The sequence below is a fragment of the Haplochromis burtoni genome, unplaced genomic scaffold (assembly GCF_018398535.1).
Source record: "Haplochromis burtoni strain Fernald_Lab_line unplaced genomic scaffold, NCSU_Asbu1 Contig_125, whole genome shotgun sequence".
Taxonomy (NCBI): domain Eukaryota; kingdom Metazoa; phylum Chordata; class Actinopteri; order Cichliformes; family Cichlidae; genus Haplochromis; species Haplochromis burtoni.
Window position 1 is genome coordinate 1008546 of NW_024582486.1, and position 19006 is coordinate 1027551.

Genomic DNA, 19006 nt, shown 5'->3' on the forward strand with positions numbered 1-19006 from the left:
TGAAAAAATTACTTGGAACTGTCTTGCACTGGAAGAGATAAGGACACCAGTTTTTACTTGACACAGCACTCACAGTACTAGCAGTTCCCAAACTCGTCCAGTAGCTCATCTTCCCATTGACAAGGACGACCATTTACCCCAAGGTTGTTACTCTGAGCCAGAACTAGGTATGACAAAACACTTTCAAAGAACACTTTTGAAGAAGCAAAACTTGACTGAAAAAACACTGCACACAAAAAAACTAAAATATATTTTTTAAAGGAAATGTGAGTATTGCTGTTTTCTTTGTAACGCATATTGCAAATTTTCTAAAATATTGCTCCTGAAAAATACCGCCCACAGTTGTATATATATTAAAAAATTTTTTTAAAGATCTGCCAATAAAGATTTGTTTTTTGAGGGGTGGGGGTAACTTTTTTTTGCTATATAAACTAAACTAAACCTAACTGAAAACTGAGCAAAAGGGGGGGAAAGTGAAAATAAATCCTGTTTTCACTCAGTAAAACAAGTCTGTCACTTCATAATTGCGCAGAGAAAATTAAGAACGTAATAAAGACTCAGGATCTACAGAGCCTGCACACTTATAACCAAGTGCTGAACCATTACATGAAGATTTGATCTGTGACTCCGTCCTGTTGCATCAGCTGAGTAGGTCTTAACCTTCAGCTGAGTTGTGTAACAGACAAGGGCGATATTCACAGAGCCTGCCAAGCCTGATGGGAAAAAACGTATTATGCATACTTAAGGTGATATGTTATAATCACGCTTTTGTTACATCGGTTAAGTGAATTGTCCATGGACATTTACGATAAACTATTTCTTATCCTTCTATTCCAGGGTCAGCGGACTTGTACGGCATGTGCCACAGTAGCGGAAGTGCGTCACGCACCCGTGACTTGCTCTGGTATGAAGGGAGGAGACATGCGGTTGTCTTTGAACGTGGTTCACCCCAGTCTGTCAGTGCGTCTGTGCCAGTCTACCGGCTCTTTAAATTACCCCCCTTTCACCAGCAGCGATCAGCTACCTAAACCATGAAGATCTGGACCTCAGAGCACATATTCAAGTGAGTAAATTACCCCTGCAAAGCGTTTTTATGTCCGGCCTGCAGGAGCTCGGTGTGTGGTTCAGCACTTAAGTAACGCTAGTTTTAATCCGCTGAACAACACACGTAGGGTTTATAACACAAAACTGTAACCAGACGATGTTCCTAACTATAACTAACGGACTATGTAAGTGAAATATAACCTGTCTACGGTATAACTTTACTGTCGCTAGCTTGTATGCTAAAATGACATGCTAAGGAGAAGTACCAGACGTATTCTATTCGTTGTCAGTCTGTGTGTAATTTGAAAAAAAAAATGTAATGCTGAAAAGAAGTCACGCAAGTTCATAGGTGATTGTAAAAGTATTAACATAGCCATGGTGTGTGCGGAACTGCCGGTTTCTGGTTACAGATGCTTTTTGTCATTGCATAATCAGCCAGCCAGGTCAAGCCCTTGGTGCGTAACCTTTCCCCTACATCTCCGTGTGCGTCACTACGCAACGGGCCAGTGCATGGCAACCACTCAAAATAACATTTTTACTCAATGAGCACTCTTTACTGATGTTTTGTTCAAACATTATATATCTACTTAACTAACTTTGGATGGATATTTTGAAAAATTGGAAAGTGGGGAATTGTTTAGACTCATTAAAATATTTTGACACATTAAATGTTTTAAACACAAGTTCGAATCTTTTTTTTTTTTTTTAAATGATCACATAGCAAAACATTTTTTTTTGTTACTGAGTAGTGGTTAATTCACTAGTCATTTAACTGTTAAATATGTGTATTGTTAGCAAACTCGCTTTAGCAGTGTTGGAAAATATATTCATACAGCCAAAAAAGAAGAAAAACGTGACACAAATTGCTTAAATGAAATAGAATAGCTACCAAAATGTAACGCAAAGGAGTAGTTTGAGATATTATACAAAGGAAAGAGAATAAATTAATAGATGTGAGATAAAATGAGTGCTGATATTGGATTTAATGTTGATAGCCAACATAAAATGGTAATTTATAAAGAATTATTTTAGCTCTGTATTCAGTTTGTGTAAATATAATGTACAAGACATAAAAATGTGTATTTGGCAGTTTTTATTTGTTACAATATTAATATTTTTCTTTGCTTCAACAGCCACCCTTGGGAGATGGTGATTAAAGCTGCTATGCAGAAGTACCCAAACCCCATGAACCCCAGTGTGGTTGGGGTGGATGTTCTGGACAGAGAAATTGACACACAAGGATGCCTCCACAGTAAAAGATTGCTCAGCACAGAGTGGGGGCTTCCATCTATAGTGAAATCTGTGAGTATCAAAACCCAGCTGTGCATCACTGACAAACACACAATCTTATCAAATGATAGAAAAAGCAGATAGAAGCGTGGCAATGGTGAGAGGTTAAGGCTTTCCGTTCAACAAGTGCAGCGATAACCTAACAGGTTATCAGGCTATTTCTGTCCAGGAATAGTAGCAACAGCTGACCTGTCTGCCCAGGCGGGTTCATGGCTGCGTGCCATGACTCGTGCTGTACAGGACACCGTAGTGACATTTCTGTCATTGCTCAGATGTAACCCTTTACGCCATGTGATGTAACTTTCCGTCTTTGTATGTCAGCCCAGTTAAAACTAGCAGTCACCTGAATCGGAGCAGTGACGGAAGCCTCTGAATATCTATCATGTCATTGAACTTTTCCTTCTGACCCTCACTTTTTGAAGCCAGTAATGATAAGACTGCAGAAAGCTGATATGCTACACACTGTTTAACTGTTTAAATATTAGGAAATCAGGTGCTGTTCGTCAGCACTGACCTTTGCTTGGATTTCTTCGGGTGAAGGAATGCTCACTCACTACATCTATGACTAGGCTCTGTAATTCCAAGGACAGACTATGACCCGGTGATTGATAGTGTATTAATGTAATCTTTAATCAGATTGCCTCAGTCTCTGCGTATGAACTAGATCCATCTTATGGATGATGCCCTGTGACAAAGGTCTCCTAGGAGAGTTGTAGTTGTGGCAAACTAAATCATCAATTTGAAGCTCAAGCAAGTGGAATCAGCTTTTTCTTACTGCAGTCTATTTTGCCTCTTGTACTCTGGAAAATATGGCATATGAGTTACAAGAAGTTAACATTTGCACCATGTGATAATTTAACTCGCATTAAGGTGTCGTGGTATCAAAAAGCCTCTTTTGGAAGTAATCCATGGAAGTAGTAATTTAGTGAAAACACAAAGTGTTTACTCAGCTGCAGCCTTCATGTTTCTACTTAAAACACAGATTAAGTAACACTTCTTCACATGAACTTTAGAGTCATTAGAAGGTCAATTATGATTTCTAACCTCACTTTTTTGAATTATCTTTGAATTATCTGCTCCATTTCTGAAATATCTTTTAAGGTTTGTGTAAAATGTATCTCTCTCTTTGTCCTCAGCTCGTTGGTAACGCACGAACATACACTTATGTTCAGGAACAATCAGTTATTGATCCCAAAGAGCAGACTTTTGAACTTCAGTCTTCAAATGTGAGTACTAAAAAGTTTTAAAAAATTACAAATATTGTATAAACACCTCCTGCTTTTTGGCTCACAGTGGGTGAAAAACCAGATTACCGAGCACGGATCAAAGCACACTTTTACAGTCGTACCTCGTTGTGCTGCCAGCTGAATATAGACCATGATGCTGGCAAGCAGGAGCAAATCTGATTTCATTTCTGACTGCTAAGAATGGGAGAATTTTTCTTACATGTTCTTATGAGACCTGTTTGACATGCACACACCTGAAGAGTTTCTGTGACTTAATCCTGGAATCAAGTCCAACTTGTTAAACTGCGTGAGAAGTCACTTCTTAGCAGAGTGCATTTTAACTTTAGAGGCACATGTAGAGTATTTTGGAACTAAAAAAGATCTTCAGCTTTGTGATTCAATCAACTCGTTAAGAGCATGAAAATCTTCAAGTCTGATACGTTTTTGATTTAGTTCAGTCTCTTACTGTTCTTATTGTCTTGGAGACACCATATAATCTGCACATAATTTTTTTTAATGGATTAATAAGTATTCTGATTTGTAACTAGTCTGTTGTGAACTTGCTTCACCGCACCTGCAATAATGGAAGAATTTGAGTTCTTTCTTTTTGTTAATGCCTTTTCTGGTGTTTTAACAATTGACTTATGGTTATTGTCCTATTGCTGTAAGGCATGATCTCTCCATAATCTCACAATTTGCATTTCCCTCTCTTTAGATCACATTCACAAACATGGTATCTGTGGATGAAAAATTAACATATAAACCACACCCTGAAGATCCAGAAAAGTAAGTTTTAACACTGTTACACTGATGTAACATGTGTTATAAGCACTCTGAGCTTGAAGTGTCAGATTGTTCAATGCATTTTTTTTTTTAAACTTTGATTTTATGATTTCTTTAGAACAATATTGACCCAGGAGGCTATCATCTCTGTGAAAGGGGTCAGTCTCAGCAGCTACCTGGAGGGAGTTATGGCCAGCACCATCTCTACTAATGCTGGAAAGGTAAGAGGTTCCTTCAAACTGTACTGAGATTGGTCAAGTTTTAAGTAGTTTTGCATGTGACTAGTGTTGGTTAAATAACTAAAACCTAGCTGTAATTACATATAGGCAGAAGTGTTTATAGCCATTGCAAATCGCAAGAAAAGAAGGGAGATGATAACTGTTATGCTGGGGCAGTAGCAGCAGGTTTGTGGCATTTCACTTGTACGTCCAAAAGTACTTGTGTGGAAAAATCTTTAAAAACTACGAGATGACTAGTCAACAGCTTAACGTTCTCTCCAGACCAGTCGCTGCATGAAGTGGGTTTACGTGTTTCAGGCACGCCGTCTCTTCTGTTCTTGTATTCTACTTGATGCAACTCATTTTCCCGTGAACTAACATTTCACTTTGTTCTCGAACAGGGCCGTGAGGCCGTGGAGTGGGTTATCAGGCGACTGAATACAGAAATCGAGGAGCTGGCAGCCACAGCACGTGGGACCATACGCACCCCGATGGCTGCTGCAGTCACAGAGAAATGACACCCAACTCTGGTGTTCAGCTAAGTTTCAGATTGGACTGCACAGCAGAACAGCCAGCCTCCTTCTATGATACTCTGGTCCTGTTTGGTGCTTTGGGGATTTTTGTATTATTTAAGGGTACAATTTGGCATGTTGTGTACTTTTACCAGTTATATTCTAAGCCGGAGACTGCTGCCTAAAGGAGGTCTGAGTGTTCTCTAGTGATGCGGCCTGGCGGGACTGCTTTGATAGGGTGCTGAAAAGTTGGTGGATCACTCAGGGACATTTAAACACTACTGCCATTTGTGTCTTTGAAAAAAGGTGCAATGTGGAAGGACTGGAAACACAAGAAATGTGCCAATGCAGACGCTGCTGTTTGTCTTTACAAATGCCTTCTCCAGGTGTGTTTTCATCTGGCAGAAATGTGTCAGAATGCCAGCATATCGTCTCTGGTCTGAGCTTCACGTTTACAGCAGAAAAACAGGTCATGGTGAGACGTATAGGAGTGACTGTACCAAATGCGTACACTGAGAAATGATGGCTGATATTAGCCATGGAGGCGGTAGGTCAAGCGCACCGAATGTCACAAATGCATGCAAGCAGGTCAGATTAAACGGTTTGGTTTATCCACAGTGACCACAGTAAGGTTTATTTGTGTAAGAGAGCCACCTCAACAGTGTTTTCGTATGGGACCTCAGTTACAACAACAGACTGTACTAGGTACGAATGCAAGCCTGATACTAAACTGTACTGATGTAATGTAATAACTTATGTCATTGAGGTATTTAAGTGAAATGAAGGGATCAAAGTACTTGCCATATTTATACTTTTAAAAATGTATAGTAGACCTTCTCAAATGCTGCTTTAACGTAACATAAACATGAATCTGTTTACTGTGTAGAAACAAGGGTCAGACTTCTTTTTACATACTAAACATGAGGTCGTTTCAACTGAAGTAGTTTTATCAGCACATGCATAATCCTGTAAGCATGATCACTGAATGGCGGGGCCGAAAGCTTCACACTTATTACCAGTAAAAGCTGCTACATGTGCTAAGCAAGCTTTTTGATAAAACTGTTTCAGTGGATACTCTGTGTTTGAGATAGTCTCATAGTGGGAATCTGTGTGGCGATGGTAAACGCACAACTTTCTGTCTATAACATATTTATAAATATTTTTTATCTATGTCAGGGATATTTATTTTTGGAAAAAGAACAATTTGGAAGAGCAAACTATGAGTTTGGTTGATTTTTAAAGGCAAAACAACATGTTCACGTTATAATTTGTGTTTTCTGAATGGGTTATTGTGTAAAAGATTCTCACCAAATGCAGAATGTGTGAATAAAATATTTGAACCCTTTTTATTTAAGAGCTTTTGTCAGATATTCTTTCTTGTTTTCTGGTTTCTTGCTGGAGGCAATGGTTGTATATTTTAAACACAGAGGGAGTTACCTGACATAAACGGGAAACGCTGCACATTTGACAGGATGCTTGAAGTTCTGACTTCATCATGCAGGTGCCACATGCTGCCACGTAGTGGACAAATGTCACAGTTACAATTTCTGGGAAAAAATGAAGGAAATGAAATGATGCTAATTAAAAATAATTATTTAAAATGTTTGTGGAAGAGGAAATGATTCATATTTTATATATTTTGGGTGACATATTTCTACAGGACTATTGAAATTTAAAAAATACTGAACCCCAAGTCAGCCTGATTTATTTTGAACCAGTGTATGAGCAGCTGTGTTACATATTTGCAGTGTTGGGAAGGTTACTTTTAAAATGTATTCCATTACAGATTACAGAATACATGCCCCAAAATGTATTTTGTAACGTATTCCGTTACGTTACTCAATGAGAGTAACGTATTCTGAATACTTTGGATTACTTAATATATTATCATGCTGCTTATAACTACATGAATGTGATTTATTACTATTACTGAAGGTCCGCGGCTCATAGCCGAAAACTAGCTTTACTTTGTTGTCTGGGTCAGGTTTGCTAGCGAGAGACAGAGAAAGGCTGCTCCAAGGAACTTATTGTTTCAGAGGAAAACACGAACACGGTGTACAGTCGAGTCTTAATCGCTTACTTACAACTGGGCTCATCGGGCACTCTTCTTGGCTGCAGTGGTTATTATTATATTTACATGCTTCCAGCTCCCGTTACGTTTCTGCTCGGTGACAGCTCCACTTTTTTTTCCTCCCTCCTCGCGCTCACAGACACATAACGGATATGGAAGTCCATTCTCCCTGCAGCACGGACTACACTGCCCATGAGGCTACATTCTGTAGCATTCAGCTTAGCACAACAACAACAAAAAGGCGCTCTCTCACCCAGGAAACACACAGTCGCAGAGAGAGCGACACCCTGTAACCATGGCAACCGTAACGCTGCCACCGTAACGCTGGAACAACAGAACATAGCTGTCAAACAAAACCGTCCTGACCCGTGACAATATGAATCAGGCAAATACCACCGTGTAATCCATTTATTTCAACACAGTAACTGTATTCTAAATACCACATTTTTAAACGGTAACTGTAACGGAATACAGTTACTCATATTTTGTATTTTAAATACGTAACGGCGGTACATGTATTCCGTTACTCCACTTCCAACACTGTATATCTGGTATGGAAAAAGTACACAATAATAAAAAAGCAAATACACTTCAAAGAAGCATGGGCCTTATGGTTTGCCAGGTAGGATGGATTCCCAGAACACCTGCTCTCAAACTTAGCTGAGATCTCTTACAGGTGTTGAAATTTTCAAAAATTACTTGAGCTCCCCTTGGCTATGGGTCACACACTCATGTGGTTTGAGAAATACTGTTCTAAGGAACAGTTTTACACCATCATACACACATTTTTATACCAAACCAGTTTGAACAGTGTGAATGGAAACGTATGCAAGTCACTGAAATTGTTTAATTAAGTACTGTTTTATTACGTTTTTAGTATTTTTTTTTTCTCAACATGGTGCAATTTTTTTTGATAGATTTTTACATATTATTTTTCAGTATACATTGTTTTCTTGTAGTTGTTCTTCTTTTATAATGTATTACTTTTTATTCTAATTAAGCATATAAATACATAAATAGCATATAAAAAGCTCTTCAGTTCAAACGGAATAAACAGATAGTTTATTCTCAGTGTTATCCTTACAAAAGGTGATGCACACCAAAAATGGCATCACCACTGCAGGTGCATGGTGCACTTTGGTGTCACTTGTCTTGCAGCCCTGATTACTGCAATAAATCATATTTAACCTCGGCTGATCTAACCTCACACCCATCACATCTGCATGCCCCTGCTCTCTTATTTACAGATACTTCCAGGGACATAATGAGATTTCTTTCAATACATTTTCTGGCCAGTTAGCTGCTAATGGTTAGATAGTTAATGGTCACTGAAGTGCAACAGTGATATTGAAGAATGTAAGCTGCCCTTGCACAACCAGTTGCATGAAGAAAATAAAATTCTCATAGTATCTTTGAAAACAGAGAAAATGTCCTTATCGTCTGTGTCTGAGTCATTAGCACAATTCAATAAAACACCACAAATGGGATATAAGTTCTTTTCTTAATCCACAAAAATCATAACAGTATCCTATGATTATTCTGAATCTCTTGGAAGCCTGTTTTGCTGGATATATCTGACCCTACGGTACTGATAAAACTGGATTCATCACCACGTAATTAGATTAATTACCCACCAAGAGATGCCCAAAGATATCTTGCAAAGGAAATCACTTAATTAATGTTTATTTCTCCCTGGATGTAGTTTCTCATATATTAGTAATACACATCTTAGCAAAGGTTTGAAGACATGTAATTAAAAAAAATTCCACGTATAAGCCTTTAGTTTGTGTAATAATTATCTGTGAGGGGGTCAGAAGTTGTTTTTCTTACATTTTCCAGCCAAAGTTTTAAAACTAGCAAAAACAAAAAGAAACATAAAATAAATAAAAGGCTTTATTTGTTTGTGTTATTTAGACAACACAAACAAATAAAAGGAGGGCTCTAAACTCGCTTTATAATTTGCAGTTGATTATATAAATTGCATTTTTTTATTTACTTAAGCATTGCATTTATTCCTTATATTTGTTGCTGATTTAACTTTTTTCTTTTTAAAGAAAGTCGTTCAATAATAATTATAATAATATAAAGACAAATAAATGCGTTTTGTAATTTCTGATCTACTGGGAATCAAAAAATAATAAATTTAAATAGATTTCAAAAGCGATATCATTGATAGTAATAAAAAGGAAGAAAATACTATGAAACTATGAATAACTCTTGTTTTTCTGAGTTTATATTTGGGAAGAAACTTTTTTTTCAAGCAGCTGAAGTAATAATAAAATCATTAAGTGTAATAGCATGTGGTATGGAAGAGTTCCTGTACTGACAGTGTCTGTGGACTGCCCCCTAGTGTTTTGGAAGATTCACTTCGACGTTAGTACGTCACTCTCCACCGGCCGCCGCGATAGCCTCAGCCAATGGAGAGTGAGTACTGAGCATTCCCTCAGCCAATAGCAGCCTGTGTTGTATTTAAAGGTTTTAAACCGAGGGCCGTTTGAAATTAAACAAGCAGTGTTCGGAGAGTTAGCCAATCTCAGTCAGTCTCTGTACTGCTACAGCTTTGTGTTTCGACTTTATTGTTTTATTAGCACTCATGTAGTATTTTTCAGAAAAAAAGAAGTGATACTAAGGTAGACTCGTCGTAACGTCTTCGTGGATAGTCCTTATGTTTGTAGCGAGCCACAAACGCCAGCTGTGGTCTACTGGCCGACGTAGCTGTTAGCTAGCCTCCCTTGGAGCTGTTTTCGACCTGTTTATGTTCTAGAAAAATTATCGTTTAGCGTTGAATCGGGTCATTGCAATAATATATTTAGGTAAGTGGTTTTATACAACTAGCTTGTTGTAAAAAGGTGATGTTTAACGTGGTGTTTTGGTGTGGATGCTAATTTAACTTTACCTGATCGGCAACAACGTGACGATGATGGCTACTGTTAATCTTCCTGACAGAATAAACATTGTAAATTGTATATACATTTTTAAACAGTTATTTCAGACATGAATACAAGAGCGTCTATATCCAAACAGGATTGTTATTGGGTTTGTTTGGTTTTTTTTAAGCTAGAAGAAATGTCTTGAAGGTTCTCGGTCATCGTAGTCTAAGGAGGTTGAAAAGAAAAGCGTCTCTTCCAACCTTCTTAGCTAGAAGAAATGTGACAGACTAAAGAGTTAAACAAACTGCATGTTTTTCTTAATTCCAATCACGTTTTTAACAATTTCTTTGAATAAAACCTGTCTCCGTTTACTTCTTTATTAGATTATGGACTCTACTGCTATGCACAAGATGCCAAAAGGCACGAAACTTCAAAGGCCTGAAATTAAGGTAACTCATCATAAATCCGGGGCTGGTTAAAAATTTTATTAAATGTGTGTTTTTGTTTCTTGTTTTGTTTTGGTAAATATCCTTGATTACTGTGTATGGCATTAGATTTGCGCTTCCAAGCATACCAGTGTCTTTGGACACTTTTCTATATGGCTTATTAAGAAGATCTAGTGTATATAGAGACTCGGCATATGCATCACCAAAAACGGACCTAAGAGAGAATTTACCCACAAAGCTGGATGGGTGAAAATGAACATGGCCAGAACTAAGAACTTGTATGTGATCATAGGAGTATTGATCCACTGATTAAAATAGAATTGGTGTTTGTTAATTTAGATAACCTTGTCTTTTGAGGTAAAAGATAAATGCTGTTGTTAAAACTTGTTTGTTTGGGGGTTTTTTTTTTCTTCAGATTAGGGAACTCGCAAAGGTAAACAGATTTCAAAGTTTCAGATTTTTAGAGTCCTGACTTTTCAGGTGACAGTCTGTCACTATTACCCTGACTGCAACTGGTCCAAAATGCTGCAGCTTGACTTTTAACTGGCATGCGCAAGACAGACCACATATCATTTTTAAGGCATTGCATGCGTTTGCACCTTCTTGCTTCCATATAACTTTGCCTACTTCCATTAGTTCACTGAGATCTGCTTAGCAGGTTCTCCTAGATTAAAACAGCTGATCAGGGTTTTGCTCCTAAATTGTGGAACAAACTGCATCTGCACATCTGGACCCCTCCAGCATTAGACATTTTCAAAACCTGTTTTCATCATTGGCTTTTAACTCTAATTGGATTACTTTTTCTCAATCCTGCTTTACTCATGTTCTCATTTTTTCTTTTTAAAATCTATTTTATTTTTATTAGCTATGTATTTTACCCGTCCAGTTGTATGGGATGGTAGCCAGCAGTTATTTTTTTTAAAATGAGCTTATAAATAAACTAAACTGACCATATTGACTACACCACAAAAAGCATTGTTAATCTTGATAATATGAGCAGAATTGGTGACCTTAAATTGGACGTTGGCGAGAGCATATGGTTGTCTCCGTCTCTGTTAGCCATGTGACACACCAGCGACCTGTCCAGGATGTGCTCAGTGAGAGACTAGGTTGAATAGATGGTTAAGAAAATTTAGAAATGAAATGAATTTCAAATTACAATTTTTTTTTTATTATTTTCTTTCAAGGTAAAGCTAATTTATAATACTTTTAAAAAAAAAGTAAAAAGCTTGAAGCTTTTTTCAATTATTATTATTGTTTATCTTGTTTGTTTGCAGTCAACCAGTGATGGGCCCAAGCGGATTCCTGTATTGCAGCAGTCACAGCCCATTCAGAAGGCTGTAGTCACACCAACCCCGCATCAGCGAGTTCTAGGTGTATCAAATGGACCTCAGCGCGTTCAGAGGCCTATGAGTCACCAGAAACCAGTGTCAAACCTGCCCGCTACTGTCAAGTCGACACACCCTGCTGATCAGAATGTGAACCCCGCTACTCAGAATGTAAATGCCGCAACACAGCTCAAACCCAGCACCCAGCAAAAGCAGCTGAAAACGCAAGCTCCTAAACCAAACCTGACCAAACCCCAGTTGGAACCACAAAAGCCAGAGAAGCCACAGGGTAAGTGTAATACTAAACTGGGAAAACAATGGTGTTTGTGTCTGTGTTTTGGGTGCTAAAATGTATCCTCCTCTTTCTTTGTCCAGACAAACCTGCCAAGAACGATCATGCACAAACCTCTACATCAAAGTACGTTTAAGAGTAGTTCCTTGTCTCATCCATATACTTTTATGACAGGTCAAAGTTTATGTCGCTCTTGCTGTAACAGTGTGCCGTTTTGCTCACACAGGACACGATGGAGTCTGGAAAATTTTGACATTGGTCGTCCTTTGGGAAAGGGGAAGTTCGGGAATGTCTACCTCGCCAGGGAGCGACAGACTAAGTTCATCCTGGCCCTGAAGGTGCTCTTCAAAAAGCAGCTGGAGAAGGCTGGGGTGGAGCACCAGCTGAGGAGAGAAGTGGAGATCCAGTCTCACCTCAGGTAACATCTGTCGAATTATATTTTACTGTTAATTGTAATTAACTACTCCCCAGACTAGCGTTTCTCAAACTGTGGTGAGTAGACAATATAAAGCGCCTTGAGGTGACTTTTGTTGTGATTTGGCGCTATATAAATAAAGTTGAATTGAAAAAATTGAATAGACCCACTGCAGGCGAGCTACAGATGAGGGAAAAGAGATGGGGTCAAACTGAAGTGACTGATTATTGTAGGGAAAGTAAGCAAAAATGACTTTGGTAGTCAGCACAACAGCATTATTCTACTGAAATTATCTTGGATCCTTGTCTGATTTTTCAAAACTGTCTTGAGTAGGAGTGAGTTTTAAAAAATCTATTTTCTGGTCCAAAATATTTTAATATGTTCCCTCTTACTTTGGCTGTTTTGCTTCCACCACAACAAAATCACACTTCCTGCACAGTACTTCAAGACCAGTTTACCATCAAAAATCTCAATTTTCTGCATTATTCCCTTGCACCAGTCTACAGTTGTGTACAGCGTTGTTAGCCGCTGTTGTTTTGTTTTTTTTTCCCAAAAATTACCTCTGACAAGATATTTCTGCTGTTCCATATCGCAGAAATTTCAGCTTTTACAAATTCTGCCAAATTGCAAAATTTGTATGTTGATTCATGGTTTTCTTGTTTTTAATGTACTGTGACTATTTTAATATTTGCAGTAGATCACATGTGAAATTGTCCGCTTGTGCTATGTGCATGCTTTTACACATGAATTAAGCAGAAGGGACTACACTCGCCGGGAAGTTGTGTTTCTTTGTTTGTTTTTGTTTTTTTTCCACTAAATGGAGACTTGTAGTTAACAACTAGTTCCAGCAGTGGCTTTCTGCTATAAAAAGCCAGGCCAGGAAATTCTCCTTCATATTTTTGTGATTAATCATTAGCTACTTTGACACAAAGGCATCAGCTGTGAGGCTTGCACTTCTGATGAAGTTTCACAGGTGTCAGCTTTGTTTTTATACCTAGATAATTTACACTGAGTTTGTAATTGCAGAGAAATTTTCAAGTAATTTGAAATGAAATATTTTTACCATTTTTAGAGCATTCTTTGGACAGTACGAATCAAAGATAAATGATTATAATATTTCTGACTCTAAGTTGAATTGAATTGAATGGAGTCGGGACCTTGCGAATCAGAATAGAATCAGTTGTAGATGTTGGTGACGATGCCCAGTCCTGGTCTTGAGTCTCATACAAATGGTATTAAACAGTCATAGATTCCAGGTCAGAAAAATTAAGCAGATGTAGAAGTACCTACGAACCCTGCACTCCTGAAGGCCAGCAGACTGTGATGGATGTGGTTGCAAAAAGTCCTTTAGAAGTCTATGGAAAAACAGCTTTCTGACTCAAACTCTTTAAATGCTGCTTCTGAGTTTGTGCACGGGCTCAGACACTCGTTTTGGGTCAAAAATAATAAAATGTGTTTTTTAAGTCTAGGACACATGTTCCAAAATGGAAGATTATCTGTGGCTTGTGCTCATTGTTCATATTAGATATAACTGCATTGAATTAGTTTCTTCGTAATTGTAATGACTGTAAATGTGTCTGTGGGGTTCTTGTTCAAATATTCAGACCTTTAAATTTTAAATTTGGGAAAATAAAGTATTAAAATGTCATTTGAATCTCAATTGCAGGAATTATTTTTTTTTTTACGACTGGTAAAAATGCAAATAAGTGAGCCAAGAAGAAGTGGGCAGATGAGGTGAACACCTCAAAGTAAACACTATTAGCCCATAACTAATATCTGCTTGGTTTTATGTTGCTGATTGATGATTTTAAGTCTTTACGAGCAACGGCGTATGGTTTTAGAGTTTAACCTGTGAATGCCTTTTGTCTCTTGTATGAATGGGTCCATCGCTTTAATGTGGCTCATCACATATGAAAGTGTGTAAATGTGGTTTGTGTTCTGTTTGGCTGTGTTGGTATGCTCCTGCTGCACGGCTGGGAAGACCTGTGTTAGTATGATGATAATTTATCTTTTTGATTATTATATATTTTTTATTTATTTTAATCTGTGGAAATCAGACTCTTCTTCATGTCACTGTCAGACAAATGTTCAGATGCTGTGGGGTTTTCACGTTTATCTAAATGTTAACACAGTCAGGTTTAAAACCTTTTCCCTCAGAGTGATTGGATTTTACTTCAGATATGGAGAACGTCACAGGCACGCTATGGTTTCTGGATCTCAACAAGTCCGATCATCAGACGGCGAGTGTGAGACTCTCTGTGGACTTCCATATGCCCAACTTTTTTTTTTTTTTAATATGACCACATAGATTCATTTGCAGAAAAATGGCACTAAAATATGCCAACTACACATTCCCTTCAGTAAAATTACCCCTTACCATAGTAATGAATAGCAGTTTAGTTTGGGGAGTCCATACATATTGGAAATGATTGTCAAAATATCTAATGGTCCTGATTTTCCTACAGGCATCCGAACATCCTGCGACTCTATGGCTACTTCCACGATGCCTCTCGTGTGTACCTCATCCTGGAGTTTGCACCCAGGGGAGAGCTGTACAGCGAGCTCCAGCGCTGTGGGCATTTTCCCGAGAACATAAGCGCCACGGTAAGAGTGCAGAGTTAAGACCTTTTCGGCACTCTTGTTGTTCTATAATCTAAGGAGCTTCCCTAGTTTTACCCTTTATTTGTAGAGAATCCTGTTTCCAGGATGTTTTACGTTCACTTAAAGCATCTCTTCTGTGATGCGTGTTGTGTGCTTAATACTTGTGTGCTTAATGTGTTGTTCTAGTACATCATGGAGTTAGCAGATGCCCTCAACTATTGCCACACCAAAAAGGTGATCCACAGGGACATCAAACCAGAGAACCTGTTACTGGGGGCCAATGGGGAGCTCAAGATCGCGGATTTCGGCTGGTCTGTTCACACCCCGTCCTCCAGGTATGTTCATGCAACTTTTTCGCTTTTAATCATGTTGAAGGTGAAACTATGGAAATGATTTAGCCTACACAGGTAAGAAATTGTATATCATTAAAGAGAACAAACTTCTTTTTTTTTTTTTCTCTTTTCTTCAGGAGGTCCACTCTGTGTGGGACACTGGACTACTTACCTCCAGAGATGATTGAGGGGAAAACTCATGACGAGAAAGTGGACCTGTGGAGTCTCGGGGTCCTTTGCTACGAGTTCCTGGTTGGAAAACCCCCATTTGAAGCAAAAACCCACGAGGAGACCTACCGCAGGATTTCAAGGGTATGACACCACCACAGTACAGAAATGCTCTACGGCTTCTCTCAAAAGTTGAATATTTATTCCCATTTTCTGTCTTTGACCTCCAGGTGGAGTACTCTTACCCACCACAGGCCACAATCAGTGCTGGAGCTAAAGACTTGGTTGCCAGGCTGCTGAAGCACAACCCTATGCACAGACTGCCCATCCAGGGAGTCCTGTCCCACCCCTGGGTGGTCGAGTACTCGACCAAGAAGCCAACAACCTTAAACGGTGACGAGCCCAGCCAGTGACTGGTCTCTATGTACGACCGCACGTCTGATGGAGACTGTACAAGATAAACACGAGGGTGTAGCTGATGTATGAAAATCTGCTTCTATCTCTGACTTTAAAACCACTTGGTGGAACAGTATTTTGGTTTGCAAATATCTTGAGCCACTTAGCTATATTTGTTATCTTTTTTTTTTTTTAAACTTAATGTGTTCTGTCTTACCTGAACTTTCTTTCTGTGGCATTCTGTTTCCTGTAAATATTTTACTGTCTGCAGAATTATGAGAGTTTTACTGAGCTTTTCTAAAATGTCGTTACTTGAAATTGAAAAATAAATTATCATCAAAGAATCTCACGCTGGAATTTGTCCAGTGTGCATTTAACAGTTTTTGTGTTTCAGGCTCAGTTATTTTACTCAGTAACCTGTCTTCACACTGACGTTTGAGTGAGGCGCTCTCATCGACTTCATACACCTCCAGCTGTGTCCAGGCTGCACAGGGAGCTGGTAGAAGAATTTGTCATTTATGAAAAGTTCCTGTTTCATTTATTTGTAATGTAAGTGTGACTTGTGGGTCTGTGGTAACTGGATTGGTTAGATATTTGTTTTGAGGGAGTGTGTGTGAGTCCTAAATAAGTGGAATTGACTTTAATTTCAATAAGTCACAGATTAAAACTGCATGTGCCAAATATGAAAAACATGTTAAAGGTTTGCTGACCTGTCTTGACCATGATGTTTTGTTCTTTCCTGTTGTGAAATTCACACTTTTATTTAGGATTCTCTGACACAGTCTGTAGAGCTTTCTACTCAATAAGCAACCAACTTTTTACTACATGCTGCCTTCAGTGGGCCTGCAAGCAATTTGGAATTTAGTTATACAGTGGGGCAAAAAAGTATTTAGTCAGCCACCGATTGTGCAAGTTCCCCCACTTAAAATGATGACAGAGGTCAGTAATTTGCACCAGAGGTACACTTCAACTGTGAGAGACAGAATGTGAAAAAAAAATCCATGAATCCACATGGTAGGATTTGTAAAGAATTTATTCTAAATTAGGGTGGAAAATAAGTATTTGGTCACCTCAAACAAGGAAAATCTCTGGCTCTCACAGACCTGTAACGTCTTCTGTAAGAAGCTTTTCTGTCCCCCACTCGTTACCTGTATGAATGGCACCTGTTTGAACTCATCATCTGTATAAAAGACACCTGTCCACAGCCTCAAACAGTCAGACTCCAAACTCCGCCATGGCCAAGACCAAAGAGCTTTCGAAGGACACCAGGAAAAGTATTGTAGACCTGCACCAGACTGGGAAGAGTGAATCTACAATAGGCAAGCAGCTTGGTGTGAAAAAATCAACTGTGGGAGCAATCATCAGAAAATGGAAGACATACAAGACCACTGATAATCTCCCTCGATCTGGGGCTCCACGCAAGATCTCATCCCGTGGGGTCAAAATGATCATGAGAACGGTGAGCAAAGATCCCAGAACCACACGGGGGGACCTGGTGAATGACCTGCAGAGAGCTGGGACCAAAGTAACAAAGGTCACCATCAGTAACACACTACAACGGCAGGGAATCAAATCCCGCAGTGCCAGACGTGTTCCGCTGCTGAAGCCAGTGCATGTCCAGGCCCGTCTGAAGTTTGCCAGAGAGCACATGGATGATACAGCAGAGGATTGGGAGAATGTCATGTGGTCAGATGAAACCAAAGTAGAACTTTTTGGTATAAACTCAACTCGTCGTGTTTGGAGGAAGAAGAATACTGAGTTGCATCCCAAGAACACCATACCTACTGTGAAGCATGGGGGTGGAAACATCATGCTATGGGGCTGTTTTTCTGCCAAGGGGACAGGACGACTGATCCGTGTTAAGGACAGAATGAATGGGGCCATGTATCGTGAGATTTTGAGCCAAAACCTCCTTCCATCAGTGAGAACTTTGAAGATGAAACGAGGCTGGGTCTTCCAACATGACAATGATCCAAAACACACCGCCCGGGCAACAAAGGAGTGGCTCCGTAAGAAGCATTTGAAAGTCCTGGAGTGGCCTAGCCAGTCTCCAGACCTCAACCCCATAGAAAATCTGTGGCGGGAGTTGAAAGTCCGTGTTGCTCGGCGACAGCCCCAAAACATCACTGCTCTCGAGAAGATCTGCATGGAGGAATGGGCCAAAATACCAGCTACTGTGTGTGCAAACCTGGTAAAGACCTATAGTAAACGTTTGACCTCTGTTATTGCCAACAAAGGTTATGTTACAAAGTATTGAGTTGTATTTTTGTTATTGACCAAATACTTATTTTCCACCCTGATTTACGAATAAATTCTTTACAAATCCTACCATGTGGATTCATGGATTTTTTTTTTTCACATTCTGTCTCTCACAGTTGAAGTGTACCTCTGGTGCAAATTACTGACCTCTGTCATCATTTTAGGTGGGGGAACTTGCACAATCGGTGGCTGACTAAATACTTTTTTGCCCCACTGTACTTTTGGCCAAAGACCATCTGACAAGCATAATGTAAGAGCTGGGACTGAATCTGTAGATAATTTGCCTCCTGAGCCACAGCTGTGGATGGAGTGCCTCAGCATGGTTATACAGCTTATTTCAAAGTTGTATTTAATAAAGCATCAAGAACAACTGTGACCTGCTGTCTTTTAATGTTTACAGTAAAAATAATGTAGTTTTGTCCCGGAATGGTCACGAAAGAACTCGTGCTATTGTGAAAAGATTTTAAGAAATGGAGTCAATAAGTCTCTCTCTGCTTCCAGCTAGTATTTTCAGTTTGTGTCCACTAGGGGGCTCCCCTGCCATATGTCACTGAGGTCATCACGGGACGATCAGACTCATTTTTAGTAACAAAATTCGTTGTTTTCGTTAATATTTTCAACCCATACATTCCGTAAATTATGGTTCTATAATGTCATGCTCTCTAGGGTGGCTCACTTAAAATACTGATGCGTGATGGAGTTTTGTTTGTTTTCTATTACACGTTGAAACCAAACTAAGCCTTTTTTTTTTTCAT

At 39.0% G+C, this 19006-nt stretch overlaps 2 protein-coding genes across 2 annotated transcripts; both read left to right on the forward strand.

Annotated features, from left to right (window-relative positions):
• The first annotated feature begins 493 nt into the window (after nucleotides 1–493).
• Nucleotides 494–6427, forward strand: prelid3b (PRELI domain containing 3). Its single transcript, XM_005929717.3, has 6 exons — nucleotides 494–1063; nucleotides 2178–2346; nucleotides 3471–3560; nucleotides 4276–4346; nucleotides 4462–4564; nucleotides 4963–6427. Exons 1-6 carry the CDS (start codon nucleotides 1032–1034, stop codon nucleotides 5077–5079), a joined length of 582 nt encoding a protein of 193 aa, XP_005929779.1. The 5' UTR covers nucleotides 494–1031; the 3' UTR covers nucleotides 5080–6427.
• Nucleotides 6428–9364: 2937 nt separating this feature from the next.
• On the forward strand, nucleotides 9365–16909 carry aurka (aurora kinase A). The gene is made up of 9 exons (XM_005929710.3): nucleotides 9365–9957; nucleotides 10398–10463; nucleotides 11738–12077; nucleotides 12164–12206; nucleotides 12307–12498; nucleotides 14961–15099; nucleotides 15283–15431; nucleotides 15566–15740; nucleotides 15827–16909. Exons 2-9 carry the CDS (start codon nucleotides 10401–10403, stop codon nucleotides 16007–16009), a joined length of 1284 nt encoding a protein of 427 aa, XP_005929772.1. The 5' UTR covers nucleotides 9365–9957; nucleotides 10398–10400; the 3' UTR covers nucleotides 16010–16909.
• Nucleotides 16910–19006: the final 2097 nt, after the last annotated feature.